The 13,662-nt window shown below is 36.3% G+C and overlaps 1 protein-coding gene across 1 annotated transcript in view; it reads right to left on the bottom strand.

The window, feature by feature from the left end:
• SYT1 (synaptotagmin 1) overlaps positions 1-13,662 on the bottom strand; it is a 177,744-nt gene that overhangs the window by 52,285 nt on the left and 111,797 nt on the right. The window contains exon 7 of the mRNA XM_088141845.1: positions 2,081-2,198. Within this exon, the coding sequence (XP_087997971.1) occupies positions 2,081-2,198 (118 nt within the window). The remainder of the gene's footprint in view (positions 1-2,080; positions 2,199-13,662) is intronic.

Raw genomic sequence — 13,662 nt, 5'->3', positions numbered from 1 at the left:
GCTGTGTTTCCAATGTACTCCACACTTTTTTTCTACAATTTTTTGTCCCTTTTCATTTGGAACTTTCGCAAAACATCAGATTCATTTCACATCCATTTTTTCATATTCTTTCATGTCTTCCCACTTACAGATACACGCTGACACAACTCTATTTTCTTCTGCTGATAATGGATTCCTTTGGTGACAGTAAGCACTGCCAAATGTGTGGCTAATATTTAGTTTAAGTTCAGACTGAATTCTTCATCTCTATCATGATTTACAACCTGCTAAGTAGAAAAACTGAAAAAAGCAATTTTGCATCCTTGTGCAAAAGTATAATGAAATAATCTCCTTATTCCCTCCCTCTTCTATATATAAGACCTTGCAGTTGACCCATGGTAACTTTCATGAAGATCTCCAAAAGTGAACTCCTGGTTGCTAAGGAATGACTTCATTATTAGGGGAGAAGGCTGACATGAAAAGGATGCTCTTCTGAGAAAATATATATTGAAAATGTACATATACACACACCACAATTCCAATTTTCTTGGGCGATGTGCTAGTTCCTACTTCAGGTGTCCTATTTACACTTCCTATCTTTCCTACTCTTGTATAATATCTGACAATTCAGGATATGGCAAGGCAAAAGACTATTCTGAAATTTTGTAATGCTACATTGATTAATTCTTGCTCTTGCTTTAGAATAACAAGTTTGATGTTATAAAGAGGATGTCACTTGAATTACAGATTTTTACTACAAAGTTTTTTTTTTAAAAAAATGGTTTTCTAGGGGTGTGTGTGTGTGTGTATGTGTGTATGTGTATACTTCTAGAACAGAAAGATATGGATCACCTAAGCATGCATCTGTGTGGTCATTTGACTATTCAGTCAATCAGATCCTCATAGGAAACATGATCATTATTGTAATACTTATAAAAACAATGACATGTTTTGTACACAAACACCTTCTATTCTAGCTTTATGATTAAAATTTTGCTAATATTCATGTATCCCAGCATTCCCCAAACACATAAACTGCTATCCTATAGTGCTGGACATAACTATACTATGCATAACTATGCTATGCATGTATGTAAAGCATACATGACCACTTTAGTGGAAATGGCTGGACATTGATCAGACAGCAAGATAATATTTCATTTATTTTATATTTAGTTATATTTCAAATTTAGTCACTCTGCGACTCTGAGTGGTGCTGGAATTTTATGTGATTTTATGTATATTAGATCTGTTTCTTCCTAATCCCTCATCTGCCCTTATTATGAGCAGCACAGAAGTTAGACCCAGAGCTATATACATAAGGCCCAGTGCTACATATATACATAAAATTCCAGCACCCTGCCTTCCATATACACTAAAATGGGTGTGATAAAATTGGAATGAATATTCCTGTAAAATAGCAATGTGTGACAATATAGAAGAATATGCCACCCTCTCTGTCCCCCTAGTGTTACAGGGACAATATGTTGAGAAAGAGGAACTACTTTATATCTGCCTACTAGAAGTGCTAAAGGCAAGACATTAAACCAACCCAGTGAAAAATTCCTATGCAACACTGGCACTGTGACAGATGACCACGGTAAGCCTTCTATTCAATCTTAGGCAACTGTATTTCAGAGCACAACATTTTACCATTTCTTGATTGTGTTCTTCAGTACTGCAACAGATTGCAGCAATCAGCCAAAGCACTGGGTCTAACTTTTGTGCTACTCATGATAAGCACAGGTGAGGGATTAGGAAAGAATAGACCTGATGTATATGCACCCCCATTCAAAACTCACATTGCTGATTTAACTGTCATATACTGCATATCCGTTTCACTCCTGCATATTAGCGATAACTCTCATATTCTAAGAAAACACTATGCAGTGCTTCAACTTTTATTTGGAAGAGGTGTTTTGGAATGTGTGGGAGTGAAGTGTAACATGTGCAGCTTCAATGAGGTGCAGACAGGTGCTGTGTTTATGCTCTTGCATGTTCCGAAGCACCTCTTTGAATCGAACTGGAAGCTTGCACAGCCCCATTACTAAAAAGCAAATCTAGCAGAGTTACTACTATATGCTTACTGCCATCAGCTTACCTGATAAGCCTCCCACGTCCATCTTCTTCAGATTCTTTGCTTCTAAGATGACAACAGTCAGCTTGCCAGCAGTAGGCACATAGCGGAGAGAGAAACAGATGTCACCTAGCTTCTCTTGCTGCAACAAAGCAAAGGGAACTGTAAGTAGATATACATTAATAAGAGTCTATCAAGTGTACTGCTTAAAACCAAAGATTAAACCACTTATTTTCAAAAAAAACTTTTGTAAAACAGTGACCCCTATGTTATTCAGTTAAGAAAACAAGGGATCTCAAAGTACATGAATTCAAAGTACATGAATGGCTTTGTTATATCCTGAGTATGAAGCAACAACTTGAAAAGGATTCTGCTCTTATTTCTTATCAGCACCTGTGATATTATACTTGTTAATAAATAGTGGCAAATTCACATTAAATTTTTCAGGATTTGTAACTGGAGCCTTTCCCACATCTGTAACAATGAGAAAACAATATGTGGAAAATATCTGCAAATATACATTTATTTAATTAAAAACTTGTAAAACCTTAATCTCTTTGCAGGTGAAATTGGTGCATTATGTTTCAATAATTAGATTTTTAAAGTGTATAAACATGGAAGATTTTGCCTGTAAAAATATCTCAATATTAATCCTGCTCAAACATCATCACTGAATTGAACTTAGAAATAAAGTTCTGTGCCCAAACTCAGCATAAGGTAATGTAATAATGCATCATCCTATCAATCTAGATCTTATTGCTTATAATAGGAATTAGATTTGGGTAATAGTTTGGATTGTGGGCATACATTTTCATTTAACTTAATAATACAGAAACATTAATCAATTCTTCCAATAATACTGAGGCTATATCTAAAAACCAAACAATCTGAGAGTCAGGTGAGCTAGATTCTCAATTTTACTTTTTTCATCTTTTGATGATTGTAGTTATTTTGGCTCTTTCTGTCAGGTTCAGCCCAAGAATCACACGAGAGAGTCCGGAAATCAGCTCAGCTTCTTTATTAGCTTGCACCTAATAGACAGAATCTCGCCAGACTAATTCTAATTCCCCAACAAGAGCAACTCAAGTCTCTTCCTCCTTACTTTCACACAGTCCAGCTGGGGGCTGAGGAGATGCTTGGAATGTCACTCCCCCTCCCTGTAACCTTGAAGCTCCATACCAGAATCCTCCCCACTCGTGCCTTCCATCACACTTTCACAGTTGTTTCAAATATGCTAAATATACTAATTCCATACCAATTTCATATAGAAAAATGCACTCATGACTTCTCAATATGGCAGCTGATGCCTGACTCATTTCAAATTTGTATTTTTCTACATCCACAAATGTGTTAATTGTTAGCTCACTGCTTGCTGCTGTAAATTATTAGCAACCCTTTTAGCACGAATATTAGATTAGTTGTGATAGTAATCAGCACATCATTAGTTCTGTTGTCAGAAAACAGTGAACTGTGCTGAGTCTTGTTATGTTCTGAAATAAACTGAACAGTTTTGGAAGATAAAATATCATTCATAATTTAGCAAACAACGCAACTGTTTTCCAGATAGACACAACAGCCTCTTCCAAATGTCACCATGAGTTCACAGTTCAACTAAATATATGAGAATTCTCTATGGTTATGATGAACAACATACAAAGATTAAACAGCCGTTGTAAAATGACAAAAGCTTTCTATTAAATGCAAAAAAGTATATGTGAGGCTGGAATGATAAGAACAAGGGGAGGACACCTCATGCTGCTCAGTAATGATAATTAGGAATTAGGGTTTTCTCCCTGTTTATATACATTAGCTCGCACTGCTAGTGTTACTGTATAGGAACAGGCAGAAAACCCCACACTCATTAGCACTGATGATGTTACCAACTGGGTGATGAAAAGTCTTCAAGCAAACAACCAAGCTCAGAGAGCACCAAGGACTCCACAGCTGTATCTGGCTACAGAACCTTTGTAAATAAAAAGCTTCTTCATGAGAAGAAAATTCAAACGTGAACAATCCACATAGATAATTTAGCTATCTAGTAGCATTTTTTAAATGTATTCCACGTACAAATCCATAATTAAAAAAAAATTATGCTCCCACCTTGCTGGTACCCCTACCCTGCTGGTGTTTCGAGGGGCCCTAAAGACCTGGCTCTTCGCCCAGGCCTTTGGAGAGAATGACTGAGGCCCCTTTGTTCCTTTCTGTTCCCCTTTGGATTTATTTTATTTGCCATCGTTGTTCTTCTGTCTCGTGCTGTTTTTGTTTCTTTCTATCGTTCTTTGTTTTTGACAACTCTAAACTCTCCAGAGTCTCTGAGAGTCACATGGCATATACATTTAATAAATTATTATTATTATTATTAAATATTATCAAATGTGAGTATTAGAATATGGTATGCTGCATCTGTTTTTATAATCTGTTAAAAAATCATTTGGAAGCTAATATGCCAATATAAAGCCATGAACACGTAGTTTTCAAAGATAATTGAAAATCCCTGCCAGATTAAGGAACAGAGGAGTGTCTCTCTAGAGGTGATTATTTCACAGAAGTATGTTATTGTTATTATGATTAACTTTCATTTTTAGATATAATTTAGTTTAGTCAATTGCTGGAAACACTGGATGGAAACTTCCACCTACTGTTAGAATGGCCAACTGGGAGGTTCACTGAGGTTAACTTCTTTCCTTCAAATATTCAATTGCCAATCAATTCAATTGCTCCTTCTGCTTTAAGCAGCTTGATAATTTCCTTATACATAAAATTGCTCCCACTGAACAGAACATAAATGACTTCAAAGCTTTAATAGATCACACCAGAATAATTTTCTTCTTTACAAGAAAAGGTCAGTTAAAACCCACTGAGCCAGCAACTGTTCTGTTAGGAAAATGCTCCAAGTGATTAACATTTTGACAGAGAAATATATTTTTCACTTTTCCTATCCATATTCATCTTAATAAAAGGCAAAGAGAAAAATAATAAAAACAGAAGATTCTCATTTAGTTGTTTGTCCTTAGGACTATGCTTAATCCAATTGCTTATGACTTTTTGTGAACCAATGGACAGCAAAATATTTAAGTAGTAAATTATTATTATTATTAGTAGAGCATCAAACCATATATGTCATAGATAGGGCATTTTTGGGGGGACAGTTCTTCCATATATTTGTACCAGTTTTTTTTAGATCTTCTTTTTCCAGTAGATGCTTGTTTTCTTTATATTTTATTGTGCCCATTTTTGCATAAAAGCTTCCCTTTTTTTCTGTAATTTTCTTAAATAAATCTATTCCCATTCTGTTATTACTTTCATTGCTTGTCAGTTTCTTTTCATTGCTTATTTTGTTACAACTATTTGTCTCTTCTTGCTCTTCTGTGGAGCTGATGATTTAGTTGGCCAAACTTCCTCTGTCTCTGTAACATTTGTTCTTTCTGTTTCAATGTGTCAGCAGACAGCCATTTTGCCTTCTTTGGCTTTTAGGATATTTTCATTTGCTAGATCTTTAATTGGGTCAAACATTTCAATCCAGAGTTCTTCAGGCACTCTATTTATCTAATCTAATCCATTAAATATATTCTTTACCTTCACAACATGATCATATGGATTTTTTTTAAAAAAATATTATATTGATAAGATGTTGCAAGTTCCATACAACTGTTCAACGTTTATTTCCAATGCATCTTTGGTTGACCACAGACTTGGACTCAAATTGAAATCATTCTACCATGTTTTGATTGAACCAAGCACTGACTGACATCCTTTCCTTAATAATAACGGCTACTTGATTTCTTCAATGGTTTTCTTGTCAGCAGCAGCAGATCTAAGAATCTCTGATGTGAACTGATCCATTCCAGTCCATTTCAGATAGCTGATTCTCAGAATGTCAGTGTCAAATCTTGACATTTCTACTCCAGCCTCAATTTTGCCTTGGCTCATGGTTCAAATATTCCATGTACCAATGCAATACATGACTTTGTAGCATCAAGTTTTCTTTTCACATCCAGGAATATCAGCAGATGGATGTCCTTTGGATTTCAATCCAGCCACATTATAAGTGCAGCGGTATTCATACTCACCCTCTCCTTTTTCCCAGTAGTTCACTGGATACTTTCCAACCTGGGGCTTGTCTTCTGGTTTCACATTCACATTCTCCTGGATGCAAATATTCATTTGGTTTTCTTGGCAGAATAATGGAGTGAGATGCCAGCTCCTTCTCCAGGGATCATATTTAAGATTTTCGTACTTTTATAAAATAAAAAGTATACTTACTATTACTACTAACAAAATCATTATTTTATTGTTGTTTCATACCTTGCTTTTTTTGGAACAGCAAAACTTCAAGACTGAAAAAGAAACAGAATACAAGGAAGAAAAAGAACAAAAACAAACGAACAAAGAAAAAGTTGAAACAAATGCACCGAAAGAACTGCTTTCTTAGTATATTTGTTTGGATTGGGTCTAGAGGAAAAGGAGAAACGTTGGCAATGGAGATAGAAGTAGGAAGTGATACAGGCAGGTAATAATGAGAAATCATAACCCATTTTATAGTTGTGACTGTATCTTCAATAAAATCTCTTCATTCTTTTTTTCTATGATAGACTGATTGTTAGAATAAAGAATCTGTCAACTTGCTGAAACTAGTGTTAGCGATGGTCTAAATGGCTAGAGCACTTGTTTGTAAAGCAAAGTATATATGTAAGAATTGTGCCAATTAACTATCTAAAGAGAGACAGATTTATCATTCTGACCATAATAATTTGAGTGAATCATCTACCAGCCTTATCTTTCTAGCAGTATTCATAACATTTTAAGCTATTTCTAGAAAACACATCTATCAAAGCCAAGCCTGCCCCAGCAAAGAAAGCTAGACTGATGAAGGAAAAGAGAGCTAAACATCACTATTATCAGTTGAAAGTACCACTATTTAGTCATCAGTTTCCAAGTGAATACAATTAGTTGTCTCTTTCAGAAGCTTGGCTAAAGATACTGAGGATGGAAGATTAAAAACTTCATTTTTAAGAAAGGCCTTGATTTAGAAATTAAATTTTTATCTTTCCTTTCCTTTTTTCTTTCTTTCTGGGGGGATTAAGAGTTTAATATCCTCATATCCTAAACCAAACAGAGAGAAGTTGATTTGCTACATTAGAAAAAGCAGAGAAAATAAAGAATCAATTGAATTAATCCTCCAAAAGTATTTGCATGCTGGTGTGTTCTATTCCCAGTGACTTTCTCGAATACACATATTCTTCTATCCAACAGCTTGCTATGCTTTAATTATGGCATTTCATACCATTTTGCTACTCGGCTTCTTTTGAATTTTTATCCAATCTCATTTCTAATTGTCTCTACATTTATGCAAGCTACTGTGCAAAATACAATTAATTTAAAATGAATGAGTCATCAATATTAGTTTTGACAGCATGGAAAATCTATTAATGATAGCATGTTGCAAGATCCTATGTGAAAATAATGCAGTAGTAAAAATAAAAATCCCCTTCCACCTCTATGGTATGTGTGGTACGTGTTTCCTCAATCTCGGGTCCTCTACCAGAGGCCTGGGAGTTTCAGAGTTCTGTGTGGTATCTTAGCTGTTCCTAGCACTGCATTCTTCTGGACAGAGAGCTCTGATGTTGTTCCTGGGATCTGTTGGAGCCATTCTCCCAGCTTAGGAGTCACAGCCCTGAGTGCTCCTACCACCACTGGGACCACTTTGGCCTTTACTTTCCCCATCCTCTCTAGTTCTTCCTTCAGGCCCTGGTACTTCTCCAGCTTCTCATACTCCTTCTTCCTAATGTTGCTGTCACTTGGCACTGATACATCTATCACCACCACTGTCTTCTGATCCTTGTCTGCTACCACGATGTCTGGTTGATTGGCCAGTACCTGCCTGTCTGTCTGGATCTGGAAGTCCCACAAGATCTTAGTTATTCTAAGGTCGTTATTCTCCACGACCTTCTGTGGAATCTCCCCTCTGGACTTGGGAGAGTCTAGCCCATACACTGTGCAGATGTTCCTGTATACAATGCCAGCTCCTTGGTTGTGCTGTTCAGTGTATGCTGTTCCTGTCTGCATCTTACACCCTGCTACTATGTGTTGGACTGTCTCTGAGGCCTCTCTGCACAGTTGGTACCTTGGGTCCTGTCTAGAGTGGTAGACCCTGCTTTTGTGGATGTGGTGCTTAGTGCCCGTTCTTGTCCTGCTATGATCAGTGCCTCAGTGCTAACTTTTAGTCCATCCCTTTCCAGCCACTGGTAGGATTTCCCAATGTCAGCCACCTCAGCTATCCCATGCAGGGGCTTGTCTTGCCATGGCACTTCCTCTGCTTGAACTTCCTCCTATACCTGCTGCTGCCTCAGGCGTTCTCTCAGCAGCTCATCTTTGAGTGCCATCTTAGTGCTGTACTCCTGTATGCTCTGGGTTTTGTCCAGGATAGTGGCTTTGACACTCACCAGACTCATCATACACACACACACACGTACATACATATATCCGAACATATTCTATTCCCTTTCAAAGTGAGAAATAATAAGACAAGGAAATTATAGGCATGAGATAAGAAGAAAACATCACTAAATCTAATTTTATACCAATAACATTTATTAAACCTCTCCATACCTTTCTATCCTTATAAATTGTCTTTGTTTCTATCATGTCTGCTTCACGCAGTCTTTCTTTAAACTTCTCATCTCTCCTTTTTCAGGATCTTATCAATTCCATTAAATCATGACTTTTTCTATAGTCTCCTTCCTCTAGATCTATTAACTCTTCTTTCATGTGTTTGACAATTTGACCATCCTTCATTTTCCCTATGAACAAACCACTTCAATGTATTTATTTCATACTAATCACTCACTTTTGTATTCACTCCAGTTCTTATTCATTCTTGACCCTCTCTCTTTTGTTTTACTAATAAAACTATTTGTTTTAAATATCCTATTCTTACTGCATTCAGCTTATTTTTAGGTCTTGTCTGACATATCCAGTGCTTATTCCCATATAACAAAGTAGGCAAAAGCAGAGCTATTTTCACTGAAAAATGTAATAATTCACAGGATGCTCTTTTCAGAGGGTCAGGCATTATAAAACACTAATACCTCTCCATAATTATGTACAATTATATGGTGATTGTAACTAGGTTAAAGGTAATCTATCTTCTATTATGTAAGGGGAAAAGAAGCAATAATAGGTTGCCCTTGTCTGATCTTTAAAAACCCTCTTGCCTAAAGCTATATATGCATTTAAAGTTTAGTTAATGCATTTCACATTATCAAGAGATTGCCTTGGAATTTAAAAGCAATTGGAAACTGTATGGCAAGGCTGAAAAAGCAGAGGCCAGAAATTCAGAAGCAAGGTAATACATCTTTTATACCCAAATCATAAGAAGAAATCTTTCCTATCCATTAGATCCATTACAGATTCAATGCAGAGCAAAATAACACAGGAGATTTCTTTTGCTCCCTTAGATTTGATTTTGGATCCACATCAATTCCAAAAACCAAAATAAAGTGCTGAAATGTATAATATTTCAATTAGATATAACAAAGGCAATACAGATGAAGAAACCTGTCCAATATATAAGTAGGTATATAACAAGGTTTCCTTGTTCATTTATAAATTATTTTATTAAATAAACGCACAGAGAAACACTTACATATAAGTAGGCACATGTTCATTTTGTAAAAAACCCCAAATCAGTTTAAAATATAAGATGATCTAGCTGTAAAATATAAAAAAGGAAAAAAATATGGCAATGATTATTATGCACATCTGGAAACAAAGTTTTGGGAGACATTGAACCAATAAATAAATAAATTTTAAAAATAATTAATTAATTAATTAAAAAAAACATAGGTGGAAGTATTCCTGAATGGAACTAATTTAAATGGGAAGATACTTTTTTTCTTGTAGGGAAATAATACTACACTGTTTCAGATCTAACGTTAAACTGGTGCCTCAAGTTCTTATGATTCCCCCCCACCCCCTTCCTGATGTAGTTCTGGGGAAGTAATTAGAAACGTTTGCTTTTATTTTCAGATAAACAGCTCATTCTGAATGAACCTAAACCATGGTTAGGTTCATTAATTATAATAGAAAGCAAAGATGGAAACAATCAGTGCCACCCAAGATATTTCAGAAAATCTTCCATAAACCTCATCAACAAGCAACTCTTGAATTACAGTACAGGAGATGGTAGAGATAAATCAGCCTGTGATAATTGGGGAAAGGAAGATAGGATAACAGTAATACAATTACTCACAAATGCTAATATGCTTTTCCAATTATCTCTAACAGATCAAGCTGCATTTAATCTCCTGTCTTTTAGAATTAAGGAACCTGTCACGTATAGGCTTCATACCAAATAAGTGTGATTGTCTAATAATGATACTCTCCCAGCCTTGAATAAGACCCAAATTAGATTGACCCCTGTCCAGGATCTGAACTTGCTCACAGTTCAAGTTTAATTTAAGAGATGCACTCTCCAGCTTTCCACTGACAGCTATTGCTGTCATGATCTCAACCTTTTCCTATATCCACTGCTGCCAACATGTAACTATTTTTTTTTTAAATCACTTATATACTATAATTCACATCTATTTGTTTGTTTCATAGACTACCTTTTGTTGAGAAACTCAAGGCAGCATACATAATGTTAACTCATTATAGCTAAAAACAAGGGCAACAAATGCTCTCTAAATTTCCTGCATTTTATGTTCAGCTTTAATATAAACCAAATAAATGTACATATGTACAGTATGTGTATCTATGTGTGTGATATCAGATGGAAGCATATCTTTCACAGCAAGTTCAGTTAAAAAAAAATCTTGAGTTTTATAGCATGGACATGCTCCTATATGGATATATTTATAATATTAAAAACTAAAAATAAGAGTAAGCTATTCTTACACTGGATAGATTTCTGAGGATGTAAGCTCAAATCCTAACCTAATATGGAGTGAAAGAAGCCTGAGTTCAGTTCAACTTAGGAGTTCCTGCAAACATACTCTCCAGAGGCTTTGTTTTTGGTCATATGATGCTAAGCACATTACCAAGGTCCATTTGTTTGTTTGATAGAAAGCTATTAAAACTAGGGATGCACATAACTTTGCTCAAACCTTCATTGGAGTGAAGTATCCCTGAAGATTTCTATGTGAAACAATGTGGGGCCCTCACTTCTAAGAGCAAGTGAAACAGCCAAGTGTCATTATTTGTTCACTGTGACTTCTGCGCAAACTCCAATGTGCTGGGCACGTGCATCAGAAGCATCTTCTGGCTACTGGAATTGCTGATCAAGGCTTCAAAGGACATATTACATTGATAGGGAGAAAATCATAGCCCCCCAAAGTGCTAACATCCTTATATTGTCGAAGGCTTTCATGGCCGGAATACGATGGCTGGTGTGGGTCTTCCAGGCTGTGTGGCCGTGTTCTGGAAGTTTTGTTTCCTAACGTTTTGCCAGCATCTGTGACCGGCATCTTCAGAGGGCAGGAGCACAGACAGGAGCAGTTCTCTCTGTGCCCAGGATGATGTGACCCTGTTGTGGGTATTTATAGAGATCAGCGAGGGTGCCTGAAGGGTGTGTTATGCTAACATCCTTGTTTTATTTATTTATTTATTTAATTAATTAAAATGATTTATATGGCCACCCAACTCTCAAATGCTAACTCTATATGATTGACATATGGTGAAAAACATAACAGAGAAATGAAAGAAAACACGCAAAACATCACAATACAGGATAACAAGGCTAAACCATCACATATTCCAAATCAGAGTTATTTTATAGACTGGCCCTGGAGAAAAACCCAGGTTTTCAAGGCCTTATGCAAGGCCAACAGGGTTGGAGCCATCTTAATCTTGGGGGGAATGCTGTTACATACAGCAAGCTTGTTGAGATGCATCAAAATCATTTTATAGGCTCTTCACAAAACCAACCACATTGCAACAAATAATGGAAGCTGTCATCTGAGGATACATTCTTTCCATTACCTACTTTAGTAGGTAACATCTAGAACCACAGCTTCTCATTTCTGTCAAGTACTGCATGTAATATTAATATATGCAGAAGTCATTTGTACAACCAGCTATATTTCTGAAGCTGCCTTCAGATGAGTCCAAAGAACAATTCAGGATCAAGAAACATTTGAAACAATAAGAAGTTGGAATACATTTTTTTTAAATCTTTAAGTAATAGATAGTGTACATCTCTTGCAGAGTCATAAATAACCTAAGTGACTGCTATTTTGCCTCGATTTTATAAACAAACCAACAAATGGAGCTGAGTTCTTGTTTATTGTATCTTTTCTACCACTGCATTTATTCATACCTCACCTTAACAATCACAGATGCTTAGCTATAAAAAAAGAAATTTGGATGAGTTAAAATCTTTTGACCTCAGTTAAAAACATAAATTTGCAAGAATGAGAAAAAAAAGGAAGTAATGAATATACTGAAGGTCAAGAAAATGTCAACAAAAATCATATCATAAACTTTTTTTTTTAATAAAATGCATGATACCAATGTGCAGCTATTCCAATTTAAATATATTATTTGGTTTCAGCAGCAATATTCAAGCTTAGCTTCAGCTCATATGTTATATACTGGTGCACAGAATGTGTTATCTAATGTTGTCTAAGAGGTTAGAATACAAAGAACGTAATGTGTCAACAGTAATAAAAGTGAAAAACAAGTAGCGTTACATGGGCACGAGTTACACACATAACTACCTGTCCCACTGCATTCTGTACCAACTGAAGCCTCTGTTGCAGTAGTCCAATTGGGAGGTGACTAAGGCATGAGTAACAATGAGCAGGGTCTTGTGGCCCAGGAATGGGTGCAAGTGACTCACAAAATGCAGTTGTGCAAAGTTGCCACCTGCTGTTCAGGCAGGAACTGTGAGTCCAGGAGAAACCCCAGATTGTGTACCAAGTCTGAACAAGGTAGAACGACCCCATATAGAACCAAAGATGGGAACCCTGCAACTCTCTGTAACTACTGAAGTCTTGGCAGGGTTGAACTGCAACCTGTTCTTCCGTATCCAGACCCCCAAGGCCTCCAGACATTGGGACAGAACCTCAACACCTTCACCTGAATGGCTGGGGACAAAGATGTATAACAGTATCATCCACATTGATGATACCTCACCTTAATTGTGTTCTTTCCTTGTGCCATGCCTTATGAATGCACTAAGATATTTTTGAGAAATATTATGTTCACTCTTATTTTACAGAAGAATGAATATGTTGGGTGGGTATTTCATGATTCTGAACCAGCGATACCCAAACATGACCTTTGGAATCTAGGAATCAAAGCTGTATATAATTAAACATAATGAGCTGTTCCAGTTGTGCTAGCAATTTCTCCTGTTTGATAAATGTTTGATTCATTAATTTACTCCCATTTCAGGAGATAGCTTGACCTCCCCTGGCTCTGTGGGTTGATAATCCAAGAGCAAGGAGAAGTCTACAGTTTGTCTTTACACTGACAAATTATGTTGTGCATAAGCACAGTTAACAGTAGGCACCCAGTATGAAGTACAGTCATCAAGGAAGCCTATCAATTGCTTGTATGACTCTTGGCAGTAAACTATGTAACCTCCCACTCCTAAAAGTGGC

Source organism: Python bivittatus, unplaced genomic scaffold (genome assembly GCF_059951505.1).
Source record: "Python bivittatus isolate LINGU-HERP-01145 unplaced genomic scaffold, Pbiv_v1 ctg000330_np1212, whole genome shotgun sequence".
In the NCBI taxonomy this organism is placed as follows: domain Eukaryota; kingdom Metazoa; phylum Chordata; class Lepidosauria; order Squamata; family Pythonidae; genus Python; species Python bivittatus.
Note: the sequence above shows the minus strand (reverse complement) of the source record. Positions and strands in the feature narration are given on the sequence as shown.